This window comes from Brienomyrus brachyistius, chromosome 19, assembly GCF_023856365.1.
Source record: "Brienomyrus brachyistius isolate T26 chromosome 19, BBRACH_0.4, whole genome shotgun sequence".
In the NCBI taxonomy this organism is placed as follows: domain Eukaryota; kingdom Metazoa; phylum Chordata; class Actinopteri; order Osteoglossiformes; family Mormyridae; genus Brienomyrus; species Brienomyrus brachyistius.
The window spans coordinates 4,775,825-4,800,916 of NC_064551.1; the positions used below are offsets into that span (position 1 = coordinate 4,775,825).

The 25,092-nt window shown below is 44.9% G+C and overlaps 1 protein-coding gene across 6 annotated transcripts; it reads right to left on the minus strand.

Annotated features, from left to right (window-relative positions):
• Positions 1–419: 419 nt before the first annotated feature.
• Positions 420–24,716, minus strand: pkib (protein kinase (cAMP-dependent, catalytic) inhibitor beta). 6 transcript variants are annotated; one of them, XM_048985855.1, is made up of 4 exons: positions 24,529–24,603; positions 24,201–24,397; positions 2,657–2,829; positions 420–1,386 (listed from the first exon to the last, which is right to left on the minus strand). In XM_048985855.1, exons 3-4 carry the CDS (start codon positions 2,799–2,801, stop codon positions 1,307–1,309), a joined length of 225 nt encoding a protein of 74 aa, XP_048841812.1. In that variant the 5' UTR covers positions 2,802–2,829; positions 24,201–24,397; positions 24,529–24,603; the 3' UTR covers positions 420–1,306. The 6 variants fall into 6 exon arrangements, with proteins under 6 accessions (XP_048841812.1, XP_048841811.1, XP_048841808.1 ...); XM_048985854.1 differs by lacking the exon at positions 24,529–24,603 and adding an exon at positions 2,978–3,099 and having other exon boundaries at positions 24,201–24,235; XM_048985851.1 differs by lacking the exons at positions 24,201–24,397; positions 24,529–24,603 and adding exons at positions 2,978–3,099; positions 24,112–24,134.
• Positions 24,717–25,092: the final 376 nt, after the last annotated feature.

The window sequence follows — 25,092 nt, forward strand, 5'->3', positions numbered from 1 at the left end:
CCGGCAGATGGCGCTCCACGTCAAGTCAGGTGCAGACAGACCTAAGTCCAAGTTGAACGCACTCATAAACAGGTGTTTATAAGTTCAGCTACGTAGTAAAACAGATAGTTTGAACCCATTTTGTTACCCATCAGGCACATATATAGCCAGGTAGTAAAATTTAAAGTTCGATCCCGGACTGAAATCTGCTTCAACCCCCCGACTGGCAAAATCTATCTAGGGCCCTCAGGACAGGGGAAACTCCATATCGGGACCAATTGGAAGGATTGGCGAAACCCTCCCCCCCCCCACGAAATTTCTGGCAACGGTCCTGAAATTAATTCTGTGCTATAGTATCTAGAGCAATCGAGAAGCTTGATATACGGATAAACACTGCCACCTTCTGGCAGGACGGTTCATGTGAAGATAGACACGACCCATAAAAAACTAAATACAGGTTTTATTTGTTTACATCTTAATGGCATTTGATGTGTGATTTATATAGATTACCAGATTATATAATTCTAATTCTAGCATGATTATGCTCAACAAACTGGAAAAATAGTTAATCAATAGTAATGGTAAAACACTTCAGTTAGCTGAATGATTTCTGTACAAATTCACATCATTCCCTTTTCTAATATACAGGTATGTTTCCCCCCATTAAAATTTTTATCTTTTTTAAAAAAAGTGGCCGTCCATCGTCACCGAGGACCTCACAAATGGGGCACTACATGAAAACAGCACACTACTGCAGGTCCAGTACATGTAAACTGAGGGTTATACAGTAACACTTGACTAGTAAGGACAATATGCTCGACTAGCATTCTCCATCAGCCGTGACGGGCACTAAAACGTATCGTCACACAAAAGGAAAACCCCACACGCATACTGCCGTGTGTTATTTCCACATAGCTATTCAGTTAAGTACACTGGACAGAAGGTCTTAAGGGACTGATCACAGACGTCAAACACATAACCGACTTTGTGGAAACAAGTGGAATGTTTATACGTGGGGTGTGCGAAGAGGGGGGGGGGGTGTCCTGTGCGACAGGAAAAATGGTCCAAATGAGCAGGAATGTACAAGGATGGGAGCAGCAACATATATTAATTATGGGTAACTCAGGTAGCCTGCAAAATCAGAGATAAAGAGAATGGTGTCTCTCTGAGAAGCCGCTGAAAGCTTCAGCCCACTGCGGATGTAGTGATGTTGCATAGCGCTGTGTCTCCATTACAGTCATCTGGTCATCACGTTTTGAAAGAGGTGCCCCTTGAATGTCTCTCTATTTCCCTCCTTCCCCCCCCCACCACGTTGTCTCAGGAGCTTCTATGTGCCTTCTGCCTTGTCTTCTGGGGGGCTCGTTGAGGCTGAAGATGAGCTGTCCTCCACTGGGTCTTCATCATTTTCTGAAAGGACAGAAGCATTATTTTCACTTCATGTCCTACCCTACCCCTGCCCCCCCACAGGTACTGGAATGACCTTCACAGGAGCTTCTCCTAACACATATAACTGAAGCTTACATGTTTCCTAATACCTTCATCCCCCCCCGGCTTATGGACACCGACTAACACCTTTGAAAAGCCCGAGAAAAGCCAGCAGGTCACACAAGGGCCGAGAATGGCAGCCTAACTGTGCTTTTCATTTGTGATACAGATGACATTTCTACAGTCCACTTACCATCTGATCACTGAAACGCTGATCAAAATTTTTCCTGGTCTAAAATGGTCCAGGTATTTTATAATACTACAGCAAACAAAAACACTTAACGTTTTATCTTTTAAGTTCTGTATTAAGAAAACATGGGGTCTTTAACTGTGTTCTGGTTTCCAGGCAGCTAATATGTTTTGGTTCACGATGGTTATGCCCAGTGGTGTCATGCTGAAGCAGGTCTAGCCCTGAAGTGCTCAGCACAGAGAAACTCAAAGCAGTGTTTGTAGCTGACATTTCTGATCGATCCTTTTCATATTAAATGTGGGCAGGGAGGGGATCTCCCTGTTAGGGTCAAAGCATTCGAAGGGTCAGAATAAAAGACCGTTTTAGAGTCTACGCAATGAGATAAAGCAGCCGTTTTCCTCATCCAATCAGCAGTCTCCTTTCGAGTCCAAGTGGCAGTTCTTGTGTGTCATATCTTTAAAGAGACCCAAGCTTAGGTGACTGACTACAATCAGCCAATGGGCACGGATCTCCTCCAGCTCACCACAACTTTGATGACCGTATAATCAGTAGGTATCGTAGAGGTTTCCGCCGGTTACTCCAGTTTCCTACTGCAGCCCAAGGACAAGAAGTTTCGCCAACTGGCATCTCCAAGGTGCTCACAGAGTAGTGATGGCCAAAATGATCACCCATTTGCAGTGTTTTTTAGAGCCCACTAGATGGCGCTCTTGGTTTCCTTCTGGGCATGCTTTGAGTCCCTTTTCTGAATAGAGAGCACCATCTAGTGGGGTCAGAAAATAGAGCGAATGGTTCAGGAAGCATCATTTATTTCGGTCACTACCATACTGTATGTGCTCTGCAATGGACTGGCATCCCATCCAGGGTTCTCCACTGCCATGTGCCCTGTGCATTCTGGGATGGGCTCCAGTGTCACCACAAGCCTGTACTGGATAAGCATTTACAGAAGACAGAGATGCTCAGGTCAAGCTGCCATGTCTGTCCATGGGCGCGGCTGTGGCTTACCGCTGACTGAGAGCTCGGCCAGCTTCTCCGGGAGGTCGGAAGAGCCTGCGCCGGAGGCGGAGCCTAGGATGTCGGGCAGCGCGTTTCGCCGACCCGTCCTCCCCGTCGCTGCGAAGTCGGTGACAACAGGCTCCACGTCCGTCATCACTGAGTCCGTGTCTGCATAGCCCTGTCTGAAAGACCAACCGGATTCCTCATCTTGGCATTGAACAATTACCATAATAACAGGACAGTGTGCAATTTTATACACGCGCACAGCATTTTATACTATAGGGCGGACCGAATATCGGAATGACCTTAAAATATATCGATATCAAGAACCTGTTAGAGTAGGTCCACCCTTTGCCTTCAAAATAACTTTGAATATTTCTTGGAACCAGTCACATGCATCCTCAACCGTTTGTGGTGAGATCACTGGATCACTCGTCAGGAAGCCCCCAGTTCTGTGAAAGATGAATGAAGAAGGAAATCTGCTTCACACTTGCACTCTAGAACCCAAAAAGATCGGGTGACTGGGGGTGGGGGGTGGGCTAGAATGTGTGACTTCATCCTGGCTTTTATGAGACCATTCCTGAAGTTATTTAGCAGAGATATGGGGGTGTTATCTTGGAAAATGGGCATGTGATGAGGGAACTGTATTTGCATTGCAGGATTCACCGAGTCCTGCAAGATGGTTTCATATCCCTAGACCATGATACAACCAACCAACAAATTCCAGCCTTGTGAAGCTCATCACGTACAGCTTTTCCAGAGAGCAGCTGGTTCAGTTCTCTGGTCACAAAGCAGCACTTGCTGGCGTTTAGGACTCTCCCGCTAAGTGTTCGTCCATCCCTGTCGGTGAGCTTCGACTTGCTGGCACCATTTCTCCTCCCTGGTGCCTTTTGTCAGTGTTTAACATAATGCCGCCATGATTCCTGACACTGCAGAATTACCTGATGTGTGAAGGGGAGCCGAATTTTGTTGCACCTGCAAGTTGAGCACTGGCACACTGTTACCGGCCTTGTGTTGCCGTGAACCCTCACATATCGGCGTGCTCGGTGCCAAGCCTCCTTTCCAGCTGACGCGCAGTGCGTGGAATTTAGAATTATGCTTTGGTTACGTCCAAGCTACTATCTCTTTGTATATGATTTTTCCATTACTTTTTCCAGCTCGATTATAAACAAACACTTTTTAATCGCAACATTCTATATATCATTTATTCACACACAAGTTTATTATAAGACAACCAATTTAAAAATGTATTAAACAAGTATCATAACGGATCACAGTTATTACTTCTGACTGTTTAACCCTCAGCCGTATGACTGACAGGTCCGTTGTCTATTCTGGCTGTATCATCGCTCCCTCGGGCTGGATTTGCATTGGCGTAAGGATGACAAGGGCGATATGGGCCAGTGCTGAGCCTGGCTATGCAGCAGTGAAATACAAACTGGAGATGACAGAGGCTAAGTCACGATTAACATGGATTTAGACTGTTACAAGTTACGAAGTGCTGCTTTGATTTCCAAAGGGAGGCGTGAAGGTATCCAAGTGGAACAAATTCATTCGTGAAGACTGCAAAGATCCAGCTCACCGTTAGATGGTAAGGAAAATACAGAAATGTTGCTCAACTCTCCATGTGGTACCCCAGCCCCACCAAAAATCAGTAATTGACTACAAATCCCCACTACGGCAGTCCTACAACGAAAGATTGTTACCATTTTTGATGAAAGAAAGGGTTCCAAGCCCCCTCTGATCCTGTCCAGGATAAGGGGTTCACAGATAGTTACATCGGATGTTACCTACTTCCCATAGTGGATTTCTTAGCCACCTCACACCATCCTTTAGGAGGACAACTTGTCTACTCTCAAAGATGAGAACTGCAGCACCAAGCCTGCATTGTGGGTGATTGTATTGATCCATAAACGTCTACCTTAAACAGACAACCTTCTGGCACATGATCGAATGAAAAACTTGATTCATAAGACTTAAACAGACAATACCCATAGAAACGGACACCACAGCTGTAAAGAATCTAATTTGTGACCTGAAGGTTGCCTGATCAAGACCCAGGCAACGCGTTGTACCTGTACGTAGAGAAGTAAATTTCTTAAATTTCTTTATTAAATGCACAGATTTTTTTGTACAATTGTTTTTTTTTAATACATATTTATGATCCAAATTTTTCATATTTTATATATTTTTTTACAATTAGTAGCTGTTTAATAAAGATACACCTGGTCAGATGTTAGATATCCATTAAAAGATCAGTCCCAGAACAGTGCATCCTGCCTTGCATTCTCATAATTTTCTCATTGGTTAAAAATAATACAAAATATTGTCACTGACAGGAAGACGCATGAGTGACGTGCTTTTTACAAGCTGGCAGAGAGCAGCTAAGTACGTGGCATGCAGATGCATCCTGAAGCCTCCCTACCTTCAGCAGATGGTCCGCCAAGGCTGACCCATGCAAGACGACATAATCACCTCGACGTCACCAGGGCTTTGGCGGCCGACAAAAGGCAACGGCCACCGAGTCATACCTGCTGTTAACCAACAGGACAGTTAAAGCCGTCGTTAATTTGTTTTTGACCACACGGTCATTTATGATTGATCGTTCTATAAACCCTGCTATTAACGGCTAGAGGATTACAGTCATCATTTCTAGGTGAATTGCTTTGGGTATCCAGGGATCTGTGATATTTTTGTACTTGCAAATTCAGCAGCATTTGACACACAATAGTATTGACACTGTGGCCAATGCAACAAAGTTTGACTTGACATCCCCATTACAGTGGTTCCATAAAACCAAGAGGCTGGAGTTGGAAAGTTGGAAACTTTGGACATGAAGCAAAAAAACACCTCTGGCTATTCAGACAGGTGTCCTCTGAACCCAGAAGTGTAATACAGCCCCCCCCCCCAATAATTTGGTGGCTCTAGCTTCTATCCTTTTATGATCTTTATTCTCGTTTAGTGGGATCTCACAACTTCAACTTATGCTATAACCTGACTGGTAAGAACATTCCAAATTGCACGCCTTCTGGAATATTTGTTTAGATTATCATGTACATTTTTCATTTGTATGGCTCCTGTGGATTCATATATGTTGGTCACTATATCTTTGTAACCATTTCAGTAACAGTGCTATATCACTTGGTTGCAAAATGTACTTATTTACGTTCATTGTGGTCTGTGCTGTGGCAGTCTGGGTTATGTACTGTGTGATACGTACTTATCTTGTAATGGGGGCAAACAGGTTATCATCTAAAACACAGATGCATATGTCCTGTTGGAGCATCACTGTTGCGCCATTCTTTCCGTTTAGGTTTCCAAGGAAACATTTTGAATGGAACAGATGTGCAATGTTTCAAGGTTAGAAACTGTGCTATTCAAAAGGGACACTTATCATGGTCAAATCAGCTCCAGTCACATAATGTCTGTACAGTATGAAGGTGTGGAAAAACTGATCTCAATCCAGCTGACTAGCAGTCTAAGAATTGTATGTGCATAACAGGCAATGTTAGTATTAATATCACATTTTCCAGCCCGATAATATACTACAGTACAAAATACTTGCGCTACGATGTCATTCAGCCTGATGTCATTGATGTCATTCAATACCCTGAAGTTCCATACTTTTGGTACTTTCATGAAGTGCCAAAAATACAGTACCTGGTGCGTTGGACAAGGGCCCAAGGATCAAGCCAGATCTTACTAGTACATGGAAAACTAGCAGTGGTTTAAAGCAGTGTCTCTCAACCGGGTCCTCGGGGACCCCCAGGCAGTCCACCTTTCTGCTCCCTGCCAGCTCCTAGCCAATCAAGGATTCCAAATACCTGGTACAGCTGTGCTGGGAGTTGGGAGGGAGCAAAAACGTGGACCGTCTGGTGGTTCCCAAGGAGCGGGTTGAGAAACAGTGGTTTAAAGAACGGCAATATGCTGTGGACTGCACGCGGTTTTCACCATCTGCCTGAAAGCCGGAGGAAAGGCTGGTGGCAGCTTTAAATCTTAATGCCCAATGAAGTCTGTTCTCAGGGACAAACAGAACGGGGAGGATCCAAGAGTCTCTGTGAGTAAACGGGGCATCCCACTGAATGCATTTCTGTCAGAGGCTATGCTCAGAGGGTCAGCGAGTCCCCGCCGTTACGCTCCATTTATCCGGAGGGCCAGCAGCGGGTCAGACACAATCGGGATTCATTCTAAAAGGTATTAAGTCTGCTTTTGAATGCACCTTTTTAATCTTTTAAATCAACAACGCATAGCACCGGAGCTGAAGGACATGGGGCGAGATGGAACTCGCCAAGGACCACGGTAAGTCCGCGGGGCCGGTACCCTGGGCTAAACATTCACGGCTTTGGTTGGGTAGAGACCCCACAGAGCACTGAGGGTTTCTGGTGCTCCTCTGTCCTTTCACTACATGGGGTTTAGCTTCCCTTACAGGTCAAGCTAATGTAAACTCCTGAGCCAAGTGGGCCAAAACAAAAAAAAACGAAAATATTTAGCTTTTAATGGTCAGATAATTAGCAACAACTAAAAAAACGGCACCCCCCGAGCCCTGTGCCACCTATTTGCGGGAAAAAAAATCACTTCAAGCTCAAGTTCAAGCACAAAATTACTTTTATGGCAATCCGAAGGTGCACTCACGGTTGTACACAAGGCAAAATTATGAATACATGTAAATGTTTGACAGAAAGTTCAAACTAACACATGTCTGGGTGTTCAAAGACATTTTTCAAAATGTCTTCTGGTTATTTGTTGCCGAGACCAATAGCAGCTTAATCTTTTGCTGTTTTGTGTACGGCCCATTTCGTGCCTAGGGATATGCTGCAACAAGTCAAGTACGAAGAGATAATGGTGACTTTAAGACCTACTGCACCTGTAGTGACAGACATTAGTCCTCCGGCAGTGAGGCTGCTAATTTATTTATATCCTTAATTGGAATTCCACTTTTAATTTGCTGATAAACACTTCAATTAATTTAGACTAATTACATCCCTATACAAATTTACATAAATGTAGCCAGTTAGCACAAGTTCAAAATGTTTTGCAAGTAGAGTTGCATGATGCAGAATTTTAAAATCGACATCACTTGTTACAGAAGCGCAATTGCCACATTGCACGAATCGCAAAAATTGATGGTCTCAAACCAGCTGACAAGTCACACAAACATTTTCACTGTCGCAGGGAACAAAACTTAGCAAGCTTTACAATTTTAATGATTGTTACTTTTCCGAATTATCTAGTATCTAGCACATCTTAATGAGTCCGCTGCCGCTGTTTTTGCAGGAGCTCTGCTGTTCGAGCCAATCAATCATTTTCATCCTGCTCACTCGCAGACAGTGGGGCACGTTTCTGAGAAATACAACTAAAATGACTGAGGAGGAGAAAAGCAAACAAGAACTGGTCACCAAGAGACATTTGACTATCGCTGTAAGGAAATATTTTAGATTCCACAGATGCAAGTTACACTCAGGCACACCACCGACTTACTAGATAGGCTCTGTTGGTATGTAGTAAGTACTAGTTCGTCATAGTTTATTTCAGGTCAGTGTTCAGCTCCAGTTTCTTTTAGAAATTTACTTACCACAAAATTTTCAAATATCACAATTATTTCCCCAATATTCTGCAGCCCAATTAGCAACGTCTGTACGTCAGACCCTAATGTGGCTCCAGTTATACCCAAGGACTCCAACTCCAGAAGCCGATTGCGGCCCATAAGCGACACATATGCTCTTGGGAATATTGCTGAAATGTCACACGTCAGCATGCTGGACGCAAGCGGAAAGGACAGGGGCCAGCTCCGGCTCTCGGAGAACATGCCGCCCGCCTATTGTGGTCCTGCAGTAACAGCAAAGCTTGGGAAACAACAGCAGATTCGCCTCTCCTCAAATCCACACCATGCAAATTAATTATTATTTTTTTTATATTCTCGTTTCAAACGTCTTTCCGCTTGGGCACGTGGAAATCGTTTTGAAAACAGAGCGCGCCACTGATGCGAGATGGAAATGCATGACACGCCAGCCACCGGGACAGCGCATATTTTCAGGAAGCCATCAAGTCACGGAAACGAGACCAGGCATAGTCAACAACTCAGTATCCCAGCTTGTGCCGTGAGGCATCGATGGCCCCCTTGCTTAGCGATGAACTGTCTGTCGGCAAAGCGCAGCAATCCACTAGTTTTAAACAAACTAGGTTCCCTTCTTACGCCAGTACAGAAAATGGGGCAGACTCCCGTGAGGCTTGAGACTGGGACAGACCCCTTGTGGATGACGATGCCTTGAAGCGGCAGCATGTGAAGCGGCTGATCGCCGAGGTGGCAGGCCATGGTCACATGTCCATATGACATCATCACCCCGCCTCTTCGTTTAGGGCAAGCCACAGAAACGGACACGTTTCAGGAGGCCTGAGAAAGTGGCGATTCATGCAAAGGCTACGTCACAGCAGCAGTGCACATGAGCACTAGTCATTAACGAGCTCACAAAATGCTCTCCCATGGGAACGGCATAACTACAGATGTGTGCGGGTGATATATCTTCTGCTGGCATCAACCCTACACCATGCCAATACATTGTGGTATCCTTAACAGATACTCAGAAGGTCAAAATATTATACAAAAGCATGGAAGAAAGAGACACATTAATGACTGATAGAACAGCTTACAGGGAACAATACCGTCTTATGACATTTACAGCCACGGGCAAAAGTTTGAGAATGACACAAATATTAATTTTCACAAAGCCTGCTGCCTGAGTTTTTATGATGGCAATTTGCATATACTCCAGAATGTTATGAAGAGTGTAGAGATGAATTGCGATTAACTGCCATAAAAATTAACTTAATCCCAAAAGACCTATTTCCACCGCATTTCAGCCCTGCCACAAAAGGACCTGCTGACATCATTTCAATGATTCTCTCATTAACACAGGTGAGAGTGTTGATGAGGACAAGGCTGGAGATCACTCTGTCATGCTGAATGAGTTAGAATAGGAGACTAGATGCTTTAAAAGGAGGATGATGCTTGAAATCATTGTTCTTCTTCTGTTAACCATGGGTACCTGCAAGGAAACATGCCCAGTCATCATTGCTTTGCACAAAAATAGCTTCACAGGCAAGGATAATGCCACTAGTAAGATTGCACCTAAATCAATCATTTATCAGATCATCAAGAACTTCAAGGAGAGCAGTTCAATTGTTGTGAAGGAGAAGACCATCTCCTAAAGTTGATTCAGCTGTGGGATCAGGGCACCACCGGTGCAGAGCTCGCTCAGGAATAGCAGCAGGTAGGTGTGAGTGCATCTGCATGCACGGTGAGGCGAAGACATTTGGAAGATGGCCAGATGTCAAGAAGGGCAGCAAGGAAGTCACTTCTCTCCAAGAAAAGCATCAGGGACAGACTGATTTTCTGCAAAAGGTACAGGGATTGGACTGCTGAGGACTGGGGTTAAGTCGTTTTCTCTGATGAATCCTCCTTCAGATTGTTTGGGGCATCCGGAAAAAAAAAAAAAGATTGTCCAGAGAAGAAAAGATAAGTGCCACCATCAGTCCTGTGTCATGCCAACGGCAAAGCATTTTGAGACCATTAGTGTGTGGGCTTGATTCTCAGCCAAGGGAGTGAGCTCACTCACAATTTTGCCTAAGAACACAGCCATGAATAAAGAATGGTACCAAAACATCCTCCGATAGCAATTTCTCCCAACCATCCAAGAACAGCTTGGTGACTTTTCTCCATCATGGAAAGGCAAAAGTGTTAACTAAGTGGCTCCGGGAACAAAACATAGACAAATTGGCTAGGAAACGTCAGACCCATTGAGAATTTGTGGTCAATCCTCAAGAGGCGAGTGGACAAACAAAAACCCACAATTTCTGACAAACTCCAAGCATTGATTATGCAAGAATGGGCTGCCATCAGTGGGATTTGGCCCTGAATCGCAGAGGTCCATCACTGCAAATATTGACTCTTTGCATAAACTTCATATAATTGTCAATAAAAGCCTTTTGCACTTATCAAATGATTGTAATTATACTTTAGTACACCATAGAAACATCTGACGAAAAGATCTACAAACACTGAAGCAGCAGAAAACCAATACTTGTCATTCTCTTTTGGCCACAACTGTATGCAATGCAATGTTACTGTATCGGGGGGGGGGGGGGGGGGGGGGGGGGAGATGGTCAATTATGCCCTGAGAGCTACATGGTCAACTTGCTGATTGCTGTTTGGGTAAAAAGAAAAACATCACATTCTGCTCTTTGCTAATTGAAAATGAAGCTCAAGCCTGGTGACACTCTCAAAGTCAAAGTCATACTGCCGCCCCGCTCTCGACGCGTCTCCCTTTTCCATTCCACAGGGATGCACAAGGCCAAGCAGGTCGTCGCTCTCTCTCGGCATGTCATTCCAGAGCTGAAGTAGAATACTGGGCCAGAACGGAGTGGAAACACAAGCAGTGAGCCGAACTCCTGAGGTGAGCGCAGGGAGGCGTCGCGGAATTTTCCTGCGATACCTGACTGCTGCCTAGTTGGCGCGCAGTGTGCCGCATGTGCCGGACAGTGGGAATAAAAACCCAGAGTCATACACGCGCTGATCCCAGCGAGCCCCGTCCCTGCCTCTCCATTCACATGGCCATATACTAAAGCGGCCCACAATTCACTAGCCAGAGCTGTAGGCGTAGGGCCCTTTCAAGAATCTTACAGTGACACAGATAAATGGATGAGCTCTTTATTCTATCCTGGGCCTATATGGCTCATGTGGCATTTCATGGCTCTTACAGACAGCTGACCCAGTTACTTCAACTCGGTTGTGCAATTACCACCCCATTACCCCCGTTACCCCTCAGATCCACTCTTACCACCCCATTACCCCCCGTTACCCCTCAGATCCACTCCTACCCCCACATTACACCCTGTATACTGTATGTATGAGAGTCACCGACAACAGAGTGAATAAACCCGATTCAGATTCCGACTCCTATTCTTTAACCGACGGCTGGCACCCGGCTCAGTGCCCGGTAAGCTTTACAGCGGTACAGAGGGTTATACACACGAGCCACAATCTGCTGCACGATGCTACGGGCTGGTGCATCCGGACTCCCCAAAGCTGCAACTCCCAGTACTCTCCTGCTCCAGTTAGGCTGGGGAACAGGACCATGCGAAACTGGGCTGCAGGAGGAACAGATGCGTGCCGCGGAATCACTATGAAAACACCCAGAAAAGGCAATAATAATTAATAAAAGCTGAGCCTAGCTAGCAGAAAGTATAAATCAACTATTTATAGTGCCAGCACATAAGGTAACAGGTACTCTGAATGAGCACAATCCTCCCGGTCACCTGACCCCTCCTCTTCCCTTTTTACAGCTTTGCAAAGCCTCACCTTCCACAGTGGTAGGGCTACACCATGCGCTAAAACCTAAATGCCATGAGGTGTGTGCCCTGTATGTCACAAACAGCCTAACATACAAGTCAGATGATCATAGTTGGCATCGGACTTAAAAGACCTTCCATCACATGTCCAGTGGCACCATCAAAGGTTCAGTCGCTTTTTAAAAGGTGGCGATGATGTTTTCAAATCTGAAGCTACACCACCGGGGTTTACAAGGATGAGCACGCCATGCCCATTCCGTAACACAGAGCCCGTACTGCTTCGCCGTACCTCTCAGCGGAATGTGAACCGTGGGACAGGAAACTCAGGTTAGCCAGATGAAAGGCTTTTAATCTTTGCCTATTTATAGCGAGGGCCATGCAAGCGGGTGGCGGAACGGAGCACGCAAGCGAGGAAGTGGAAAGGAGAGAGCCAATGAGAAGGCAGAACCCAAGCGAGGAAGAGGAAAGGAGAGAGCCAATGAGAGGGCAGACCCCAAGCGAGGTCACCCAAGGACAGACCTGATGACAGGAGACCATTTATCTCCCGCCAATCATTTACTGTTCGACGGCAGATCGCTCTCCGCTCTCCATCCACAGGTTGGGTCAAGGCCCGTCCTCCAAGAGGACACCTTCCCGGGCTACATGATCCAGTACAGAGATAAGAGGGGATTTGCAGACTTCCCGAAAAAAGGAGCCAGAAAGAAGCTGTCAGCTCGGAGGGTGAACAAGGGCGCCAACAGACACTGGGAGCAGAGTTACTGAAAGGTGTCCTCGCGTTACTGCTAGGTCTCTTGAAACATGGATGGAGAGAAAGGGATTTAAAACTGGGGAAGGGGGATTTATTTAATTTTATTTAAAGTGTTATAACAATTCAAACGTGTGTTGGCACTGAGCATATAAATTACTACTGAATTCCGCGAAAAGATTCACCAATAATGTTCGTTTCTGCTTTCCATTTCCATGTGTTACATTACCACAGAGCAATCATCCATCCATCCATTATTATTATTATCATCCATCCCTGTTCCGTAGCTGCTTGTCCTCCGCAAGGTCTAGGGGTCCAGGGCGTATCCGGGAACCTACAGGTGCAAGCCAGGGAATAACCCTGGGTGGGGCGCCAACCCCCCGCAGGGAACACTCACCATTCACACCTAGGGACAATTTGGCGACTCCAATCAGCTTAGGATGTTTCCGAGAGGCAAACTGAGAACCCAGGGGAAACCCCATGATGACACGAAACAATCAAACTCGATTAGGTACTGATCACCCGAACGAGGTGTGCTAACGGTCGGGTCAAAAAATGCATCTGTGTGTTGGACGGTTGCTGCAAATACTGCAGTGACTTTAGCTCAGTTTTCAAACGGCCAAGCTGACACACTTTGACAGACACCAACATGAAGATCAAATAGTATCGTGTATGTGTACACACACACACTCACACACACAGAACTGGCATTCCATCCAAGGTACAGCCCTTCCCCCTGTCCTATGCCCTTTAAAATAAGCCCCACGCCTACTCCTCCCCCATCCTGACAGACACAGGCAGTAGCAAGATGGATGGATGTAATTGAATGAGGCCATACCTCTCGTCATTTCATGAAGCACCTCCATTCCGTGTCCATCTGAAGTCGGCCCTCGCGTTAACCAGCACCAGCCGTTCCTTCATTTCCATTGAGATGAATCTGTCGCATGCAGCTAAACGGCCGCAGCGCACAGCTGCTTCTCGCTCCCTCCAATACCCACAAATAACTCTCGTGTAGCGCAGTTTCTTGCCGCTTCGCGCATTACAGCCGCATTATTGCGGCAGACAACATAGCATGATCCAGGGTAGATACACGTACGCTAAGTAAACACCAGCCGACTGAGGATGGGAACTACCATCACTACCACTTAAAGGGAAAGGCTTTCCACTGCTTTGTACAAATGCCTGGGAAGCTTATTTTAAGCTCCCACTAGTGCTGCTTACCAAATCTCACATCCAGTTCATGGTCTCAATCTAGAACAAAACTATTAGGATTCTTTTTTTATACGTTTGCAGTTTGAAAATTCTCTACCTTTGCAGAGTCCTGAGATCGACAACCACACTGAAGAAAACGTACAGGATGAGAAAAAAAACATCCAAACAATTGTCAATTTATCCAACTGATCCAGTGTCTGAATCTTGAATGGAGGTACACACTATGTCAGACTGTCCTATCAGACTAGGACAGAGTGTGGTCTTTGGCTGATGCAGTCCTACACAGAAAGTGGAAAATGACAAGCGGTGACTACTTCAATCCTCCTGATCTGACCGAGGAGCTGAAGCAGAAAAGAACATTTGGATCCGTGATGAGAAGTAGGAGATGGACTACAAGCACTGGTACACTCACAAGGTATAAGTGCAAGCCCAGGAGAAACGGCTGCTGATGGTGCTGCAGTAAAAGGACATAAGAGGCCAGACGGAAATATTTTGAGGACAGCAGCAGGACACATTTATAACATATTGGAATAATTTCAAGGGTTCCTGACAGGTAATGCTCACGAGAAGACCTGTCACAGAGAGGTTTCCGTTTACCCTCATTGAAGAACGCTGCCCAGGGAATTATACAGCGCAGAATTCTGTCTCAGGCAGCGCCACGAGGAACCACGTCAAGACCCAGTTTCAAGGGCAGACTGGCAGCCTGGAAAATTCGATGGCACTGAGACACCGGGTGACAAAGAACAGCGGGTCTGCATGCGGAGAATGCACAGGGCAATTTTCTCCACATTCATTGCAGACACTCATTCTGCGTCCAAGCCACAGTAAAAAGTACACTTTAAAACTTGAGTGGCACTACGGTAACACGACACGCCATGCTATTTAAAGTATCTCTCAGTATTCTCTGATCTCATCGACAATAAAATTTGACCACCCTGCTTGGTTTGCTTTTGAACACACAGTCAAAATATTGCATAATCTCCGGATGGCCTGACAGTAAGAAGAATTAGATACCCAAGCCTTGCACCACTTACGAGGTTCTCAGTCATTTTCAGGGGGGGCAGGGGATGGATTGCAAGACCAATTACACCCTGCTTTGGTCTGAATATATGCCTTTTGAGTGCCCTGGTCTACTGACTTGGAGAATTTCCCCCAAATGCACAAATCTGCAAACACAAAACCACGCGTGTCCGCTCTTGGTCATACGCAGCCACTCCCTCCCAAACCAATCCCTGGCTCAGATGATAGGTGTTGACATATATCTTCTGCTGAGCTGCCTCCTGTCCCCTCTGTGTTCGCGTGGCGCTTGAAGACCATTAGTACGGCCAAAGCTTGCAGGCGCGGAGATGATTTGTGTGACTTGTGTGCGTTCTTCATATGACTTGTGAGATTATTCAAGCTCCATCAGTCAAATCCATTGCCAGAGCTCCAGACTGTTTCATGGGCCTGCTTTTTATCCATCACCCGGCACACCATTCACATCCCCTATGTGCCACGTCAGAAATCCAGTTGCACATGCTTGTCCATAAAACAGAAAAACCAGCATTAATAAACTGGACTACACAATCAGCTACTGCAGCCCTACGCACAGAGCTAAACAAGGAAGGGCAGAGTATGTCATCTCCTCCGCCACCAAAATCATTGCGTATAATATCATATAATTAGTTTTGCAGTTCTAACGAAAGCAGGGCAAACTACGGTCCTATTGGCTGGGATTGTCGCTAAATCCTGCGATTTGTTTCAATGTGACATGAAATGCTCCCACTGCGAAATCAGCACCAAAATTTCCTAAACACTGTTAAATGGTATTGTGTGCACCTTGAAACAGCCAAACTAGAACCATTGTTTAAAATGAATCAGCCGTATTAAAGATAATACAGTATATTTGACATTTTGTCTATTTTTTCTGATCTCACCTTACCTCGCCCCCTTGTGTACCCATACCTAGCAAAGCAAAATAAGTTATTGAGCGTTGATCCGTAGCATTATAAACACAACTGGAAGTGTTTACACTAAGAGTCATTCTGACAACTGAAGGAGACCGAAACTAGGACTACTTTCAATACTCTTTTGACTAATTTGACTAATTTGGAACAAATGCAGCAAAACCAGCAAGCTGGGAAGACAGAGTAAACCAATCATACTTTTTTCCCCCAAAGACATTTACATCTGACAATTAACAAACTGGCTTGCATTAGACACAGGACAATTTCTGAAGATGCTGGATGTTGCACACAATGCTGGCCCAGAGCAAAGATTAGCAAACAGCTCACTGAGGTCAACACATTGATCCCTATTTATCTTTGCCAGCCTTTTCTTTAATGAAAGGGCAGCGTGTACCCATGTTACATAACCATGCGCTTAATAAGCCTGTTTTACATCTCTATCTCCCTCTTATCTTTAGCTGACACCTCAGTGGTTCAGATGAATGTCAAAGTTCAGTCTGTGCAGACCGATTTCTTTGGCATGGTTATGAGGCACATTTCCTAGCGTCCATGGCCTTACTGTGCAACAAGAGAGCTTGGGAAGAGGCAACCAGACCAGGACACGACTTTTGGAATGTACCAGATCTCACAGTATCCATCCATCCATTTTCCAAACCTACTAGCTTATCCTACTGGGTCGCGGGGGGTCCGGAGCCTATCCCAGAAGCAATGGGCACGAGGCAGGGAACAACCCAGGATGGGGGGCCAGCCCATCGCAGGGCACACTCACACACCATTCACTCACACTTGCACACCTACTGTATGGGCAATTTAGCAACTCCAATTAACCTCAGCTTGTTTTTGGACTGTGGGAGGAAACCGGAGTACCGGGAGGAAACGCCACGACGACATGGGGAGAATATGCAAACTCCGCACACATATCACCCAGGCAGACACTCGAACCCGGGTCCCAGAGGTGTGAGTTAGCAACAGTGCTAACCACTGCACCAACATGCCGCCCCTTCTCACAGTATCCTGGGCGCCCAATCAGAACGCAGAACGAGATGTGCTGCAGAATACAGGATTATGTAAGGCCAACATTAAAGAGCAAAAGTTTAAAAACAGAAGATTAACATTAAGTTAAAAGGCAATGTAAAAAAAAAAATGTACACACACAAACATATGGACAGATGACAAAGCATATATCAGCCCTGTAGCAGAGGTGAAGATTTCACGCCCAGAGAGTACAAATCCCGACCGAGACTTTTGTTTCAACCGACCAGTTGAGCATAAAGGATCAGTCAGAGAGTACTCTGTAGTAACCTTGTTGATTTGTGTGTCCTGGAAAACTGTCAAAGCCTTAACAATAACATCAAAGGAGCCAATTATAGATTTCAAGGGGTTAAGTAGAACAGAAAAGAAAGTGGAATCCCCCAGGGCACTTATCTATTCAAAACTCCGGAGCCGAGTCTGCTGTGGACATGAACGAGGCCCCTTCATGCCAACCGCAAAAAAACCTTCACCAAGTGGATGGGCACTTGAAATGTCATCTGGGTGATATTTCACAAACACAAGTCATTAAATCTACTCCAGAAGTATCATCATCTGCAGGAGCCAAGCCTTTCTGCAAGCTGGGATTAAATCCATACTATTAATAACCAGGTCTGCATTCCTTCCTTAAGCTGTGCCGATTGCCCACACTTTGCTTTGTGACAATGGGGGAACCCTAGTGGTGGGAAGCATGAAGTGCAGCTGCATGCCACAGCTTAGTCCCTGGTGTGTAATTAGACACACTGGCTGCAGACACAGAACCCTCCAGGAGAATGCAGCAGCACTGCATTGGCCTATTGAAGCTGATCATTTTCTGCTTCTGTATATCATCAAGTAAAAAAAAAAAAAAGCAATGGAGTCGGGAGGATTGAAAAGTCATTTATGGGGTGGCGTGTAGCTCAAGAGGTTTGCGATCTGTTCCTGTATCCAGATGGTCATTGGTTAAAATCCCACAGCTAGCAGAGTAAACACAGAAGGGCCCTTGAGCAAGATTTGCATCTCCAACTGTTCCAGGGGCTCTGGATGCTAGCTGACCCCACCCTCTGTCCCAAAGCTCTCCTCACTTGCTTTTGTCCAAAGTGATGTGCATCTGCTACGCAAGTTTAAATGTAAATTCTTAAATTCTTTATGGTCCTAAACGCAAATGTGACATGAGCTTCCTTACTGGATCACTTGCAAAAGCTGCACTTCACTGGATCCTTCTTCATTTCCCACTGCTTTTTATTCATTAACGCTAAACGGTTGCAGCCCCGGGGCTATGCTGGGGTCAGCTTGAACCCTGGAGCCGGAACAAGTCGGCCTCTTAGATGACAGAGAATGCTCAGGAACGTCCACTGGGTTCACCGTCCGGACCCGAGCACGGCCGCTAGCTAAAGTGATCAAAAGAAGTGCCGTCAGTGATAATGAGCCGATTAACCCAAACAAGAATCAATCGAAGGGCTAAAAATATCCCTAGCACTAAATATGGAGATTCAACACTGGAGTAAGCACAGCGATCAAAACCCAAGAGGAATATAAAATGAAGAAAACAAATGAACCCAAAGGAGAATCTTGACAACAGCAGCAGGAATAATTTACAACCAGGAATAATTCGTAATCCACTGCAAAAACAAAAATAAAAATTACAGAAATGTTAAATGAACTTTATGCCCATCCAACTTCTTATTGCCTATCCTTGCCAAGGTCACAGCTTGCAATAGTATGTGATATAAGGCTGCTGTGATTAGTCGACCAAGTCGATGACGTCGACGCTGAAAATATGTCAACATCAATATTTTAAAATCGATGCATTGTTTTTTAAAAACAATTTGTATGAAATTACCTTTATAGCTTCTAAAATGCTATTCTGGATGATGGGCTAGCAGGATAGGCAAAACCACCATAAGTGTTGTCTATTCGTGTTTCATTTCCAGTACTACGTAGAGCTTTTTAATATCTTTTATCCTTGTAGCTTTGAAATACACTGATTATTAAAGCCATAAAGTTGTCTGCCTGCTACCTTAGAATCTCCATTGAATAAGTGCAAAATGTATAGCCTAAAATCTGGGCTTATTTTTACCTTGATTGACGGCGCCAGTGCGTGTTTGTGCGTATCGGGCTTTTTGGGAGCAGTGATATAAAACAAAACTGAAAAGGAAAACGGACAGTAAATTCATAAAAAAAATTAAAATAAAATTGAGAGCTGAAAAAAATGAACTATATTTACCACAAAAAAAGTGTTGGAATCTTGAAAAAGCACCACCAGACCACCACCGTCTTTTTACCTAATTTAACCGTCTCCTCTTTTAAAAGATCTTGTGGCTGCTGAGCTAACCGAACTGAATAAGAAAAGGACATGCCGAATTTATACAGATTACTCTTGGGCACCACAGTATGAATCTCATTAACGTTTCAGGCATATTACTAATCTGCTTATCAAATTATGTACGATACCAAAAATCTGCCCTGTAACGATATATATAGTTGTTTATTGTTCAAATAAAACTAACTTCAATGAAAGCTGGTCTTTTAGATTAATCGCCCAATCAGTAAAAGTCGACAGGTTAATCAGTAAAACAAAGTTAGTAGTGGCAGCCCTAATATGATGAAATTAAACTCCTTTTTAAGTGAAAATTCTAAAAAAGGCACAGGACCAATGCAACACATAAAAGAGATAAGCAGAGTTATTATACACACAGAGGTCTACTCCAAGCTTACGTCTTCGCCAGTGCCAGGCCCAAAAGTTCAGAAATCAAAATCCAGCCTTTCCATTTTTGGCCTTTGCCCCTGATCCGTGGTACATTTTTGCTTCCTCCTCAGGAAGCTCGCGCTCATGAAGAGCGAACACGTTGGTGTCGTCAGAGAGCACGGACAGCTCTGAACTCTGACCGCTTTCTGATTGCATTTCTGTGGCCTCCTGACTATTAGTCACAGCAGAGTGACTAACTCACACGTGACAGGAATTCTCCCATCAGTCCCAGTGTGTATTTTGACATTTCTACTCATGAAGCATCCTCAAGTCAAGTGGCTTTTCTTTGTCATTTCAACCACATACAGTAGGTACAGTACATGGTGAAATGAAACATTTCTCCAGGACCATGGTGCTACATAAAACAGCACAGGACTACAGAGCTACAACGAATGACAAAGTGCATGTCTGTGCAAATATGCGCAAACACTGCAGGACAGTGCAGTTAGGCAAAAGGGTGGCACAAACAAAGACAATGCAATTCCGACCAGTGCACATTACTCACAGGTGCATTTTCATCAACACTTCTTGGAGCCTTTACCCATATGCATAACTATAGCTGCAGTCACTGGCTGCACTATTGCACAATCATTTGTGGTGCAATATGTCATTACTGGTAGATGTTTCATATGTGGATATTTTGCTGTCTCAGTTTCCAGCCCCCCACTGTTTTCCACCCCCGTCTATGCATCATGCATGTTCTTCCCCATGTCTCACTCATTGCATCTAGGTACTCTGGTTTCCTGCCGTAGGCAAAGAACAAGCAGATAGATAAACTGCCGTGTCCAAACTGCCCGTAGTGTGACTTGTTTATGAGTGCAAATGTGTGCTAGGTGATTGTCTGCCATCCCATCCAGGGTGCCCCCTACATTGAGCCCAGTGCATTCTGGGACAGACTCCAAGTTCACTATGATCCTGTACTAAATAAAAGTCATCCATCCATAGCATTTATCACCTCATTTTGGTAACACAATGGGAACTATACTTACTAATCACGTGCGGGAGCCATTTGCCTGTGAAAGAACACCTTGTCACCTTGGACAAAGGTGTCAGATTTTAACAAGGCATCAAATAGAGCGCATTAACAGACTGACATCCAATCCAGGGTGTCCCCTGCCTTGTCCCCTGCACTTCCCAGAATAAGCTCCAAGTTCACCGTCACCATGTACCAGATAAGCAATTACAGAAAATCAGCAGATAATGGAAACACTCAAAAAAAAAAAAAAAAAAAAGCAGCCAAATGAATTCAATGATTGTTATTGAATCTGAGCATCAATTCTATCCAATTTTCCCATTGGATGATTATGTATCTATATGCCAATTTCTGAGGTTGATTGTAACCTTCAGAGCATCAGAACAATGGGATTACAGGCTATGATAACGACCATCTAAAAGCTCATTAAATTATACAAATTGTCCCGTATTCTAGTCAATCCTCTTCATAATGCACTTTAAAGCACCTAGGTAACATCCAGAGAAGAATGCTGTCGCAATGAAATGGATGCGGGTTTTAACGGCGCATCCGATTTAGGCTGCAAAATTCACACGCTTATTATCCGTTATAAGCGCTGATCCAAACTCACTCTATACCTGCGCATGCATAGCAAGACAATTAAGTCCCCTTGTCTTGACTAAAAATAACCAAGATTTCTTTTTTTTCCCGCTGCTGCGGCTGAAAATAGGAGTGAAGAATCAGGCTCGTGCTATTAATTCACAAGACGGACCGCGCCATAATTACACCTTTCACTGCAACGTGGTAAAGGTCGGAAATCAAATCAGACCTCGCCGCAATGCTGGTTTACACCAAAACAGGGGACGCCAGTTCAGCACCACCTCAATACAACAGATGGTTCGGTTTCATCATCACCGAGCAGTCTTACATCACGTTTCCGTTGGCCACATTTGGCTGTTAATGAAGGATTCTCCCAGTGGGGCATTGGCAGGAACCCTCCGTCTGAATTTTAATGCCGCTCACCTTTGGAGACCGCCAGGAACTGCCCGGCAGAGTAGATTACAAAAATCAGTCAAGCATTGCCGGGATCATCCCACATTTTCCGCACAGAAAACACTTTGAAAGGCAGATATACTGACTTCAGCACAGCAGCATTGATAACTCACGGGTAACAGAAGGAAATTAAACTCTTGCACATACCACTTGCTCCCTGTACGTGAAGGTGTGTGTGTGTGTGTGTGTGTGTGTTTGTGTACGCTTAGCTAGCAGACGGTGGGGAGTAAGGTGTTCCTGAAGGTCATCATAGGTAGGCATGCCCGAGCAGAAACAAAGAGAACGCTTCACCTTCTGTATGAGCCGACATCGTGAGGGAATTCACTGGAGACTGTATACCAGACTACAAAAGGTCAAGTGAAAACCTTTGGCGACAGATTACACGAACCCATTACGAACGCACCTTCAGATTCCAAGAACTAATTACAAGGCTAATTGTACATTCACCAACTGGTGGCGAGACTGGCTGAGCAGCCCCTTCAGCAGAAGCATCGCTTTTCTGACTTCAGGCAACTGTGGCTGCGTTTCGCCTTGTTGCATTTTGTTGAGAGAAAATGGAGGTTAATGGGTCAGGACTAATTCCCAGGGTTTATAATGGGCAGCTGTTTCCCGGAGACAAACCGCAACAAGGCATTCGACGGGATACATAAAGGCAGGGAATGACATATCCGTCCTGACAGATGTGTAAATTTTACGCTAACACAATGCCACGAGATTGTAGATTGCATTTCACAATTATCTCCTTTCCCATAGTCATTTTAAATAGGAGCATAACAGGAAAACAAATGAATTATTTTGACAAACGGAGTTAGTTCTTAGCTTGGATATGGAAGAGGGCACAAAATGAAGGAAACTGGCCCAAACACAAACAGGAAGGCGTGATATTCAACAGGAACCAGAGTGAGTAGTCAGAGATGACAGTTTTGATAGCGGGCAGCTGAAGTAGGGACTGGGATGATATATCTGTTTGCAAACACCTCTGAATTCTCTAATTTGGCTTACATGACACACTTTTTCCAAATAAAGCACACAGGGTTAACAAAGAAAGTCTGCATAAATGCATAAATACATTTAAAAATCAAGCCTTGCTCATGCAGTTTTTGGTTCTGGAGTACGTAGCCATTATTTATTTATTTATTTATTTTGGGGGGGGGGGGGGGGGGTTGATGTATCATCAAAACACTGCAAGTTCAAATCCCAGGACTTAGCGGAGCTGTTTGTTTGTTTGTGTTCATTTAAACAAAACAACATGAATATCTGACCAGCAAATCGACAGGATCGTGCTACTGCAAGTGACAATTAGAAACTAATAACCTACATCTTAACAAGATCTGCGCTTTGTGAAATATACACAAGCATTTGAAAACTATAAAAGTGATTAGGTGAGGAGACATTTGGGATAAAAGCATGTGCTGTGACGCATTAAGTGAGCGAAACACAATAAAATTAACTGGGTTTGCATGCTCTCTGTGTTGTGCAGGCTTCCTCTGTGCATTCTGCTTTTCTCTTGCTGTTAAATAAATGTTGTTTGGTTCATTTGCATCTCTAAATGCACCTTAGAGTGTCAGGGTGGACCCAGCATTGACCCCGGGTAGGATACCAAGCTTACTGTAACAATGTACTAGCAGTTATGGGAGGTCAATAACTGCTAAATCACTGCATCATAAGCAGGGGACATTTTTTTTTTTTTTTGGGGGGGGGGGGGGGAGGCAAACCCCTCATACACACAGGTGTAGGAAAGATTAGAGGAATTCCTTCTTACTTGGTGCCAAAAAGCAGGTCCCTAAGTGATAAGTGCAAAAACAATTGCCCACTTGTGCATTATCCAGTTATGCACCAGAGCAAATCCCCGGTGCAGTGAGCCAGTTAGTGCTAACTGAAGAGCCACCTTGCATCAAACATGCTCACACACTCCCACTGACACAACGGGACAGTTTAACATTGTACAGACCATTCACGGTAATACCACAGCATGTCCCATGATCTTATTAACAAGCAACAAGAGTCATTACGTACGTAATACGTTATTGCACAGAAATCCACAAATGGCGAAATAAATGCTCAACCAGTTCTGTAATACAACCGCTCTTCAGGAAAAGTGATAATTTTTAACGGCTCCACTCACATTACTGTGCGCCTAGTCCCACTGCTACTAGTGTGTGTGTGTATTTATGGAGGTGTGTGTTTATTTGCGGAGGTGTGCATATGTCTGCTTGATCAAAACAAGGTGAATATCTGAACAGTAAAAGTAACCGGGTCATATTACGACTAAATGATCATTATGATTATAGTTCCGAACAGCCGTGCCCTCGTACAATACAATACACTGGAATGAACGCTACTAAACAAACACTCTTACTCGAACGGACACATGGTCTAAATGCCTTCCTGCATACTCTTTTTTTTGCCTGTCTGGTGGGTATATATTAAGGTTACTGCAAAATTACGCAAAACCTTGACTTATTAGGCGTTTCCTCCTGAAGCTTGGGTCCTGCGTCGACGTCGTTGAATTTCGGCTGATTGTTGCCGGATTAAATCCCCACCTTTTCGTCTCAATCAAGACGATACTTCTGCAGGGAGCAAATGAACTGCGAGGCAACCCTTTTCGGCCAACTGCCCTGCGAGGCTGGGGGAGACGGCAGGGCACCTTTACGTGGGGTCCCTCTGGTCGCTGCCAGGTCCGCCTTAACAGCACTGGTGTCACTTGCGCGATTAAACGCGACGAACAAACGCTTCGGCCCTTTATGATAATAAAAAAGCATTGCAACTTAGCCGTCGATTCCTGCCTGGGAGCTCATAAGAAGTTGGAAGCACCGGCTCCTTATTTACGTCCAAACCGGAGCGCCAGAGAATGACGAATGGGTCACTTACACGGTGCACGCGAGACGGAACAGGTGGCGCCGGCGAGGTGCTGCAGTTTGCGGTCAGGATGTGGGAATGCGCCGTCTATCCATTGGGAGAACTTGCTGGGATCCTTTTCATCTCGGTCCACGCACGGGCTGCTCGCCAATTCCAGCGCGTGCACACGCCCCCAGTTCCCCCTCCGCGGCCGGTGACATCACGCACGCACTCACGATCCGTGTCCGTGACCGCGCGAACGAGTGCGCGGAGGGCGCGCGGAGATGCGATACCCGTACGCCGTGGCAACTGAACCGTGTGCGAGAACGGTCCATATGCCAGGCTGAAAAAACGCAGAATAATAATTCAATAAATTAATAATTTTCACTACATCTGATCGGTGCCGGTAATACATATTCGTTTTGATTTCATTTTTGCTTTGACAATCATTCACATTAAAAGCCGCATCTGTTTGCCTTCAGTTGTAAATGTGACTGTAATGGCTTTCATCAGTCCTTAATAAATCACATGAGCCATATGTGTCCCGATTTGCCAAAAAAAGATCTGACAAAAAAAGATGAACTGGTTTGATTTTTT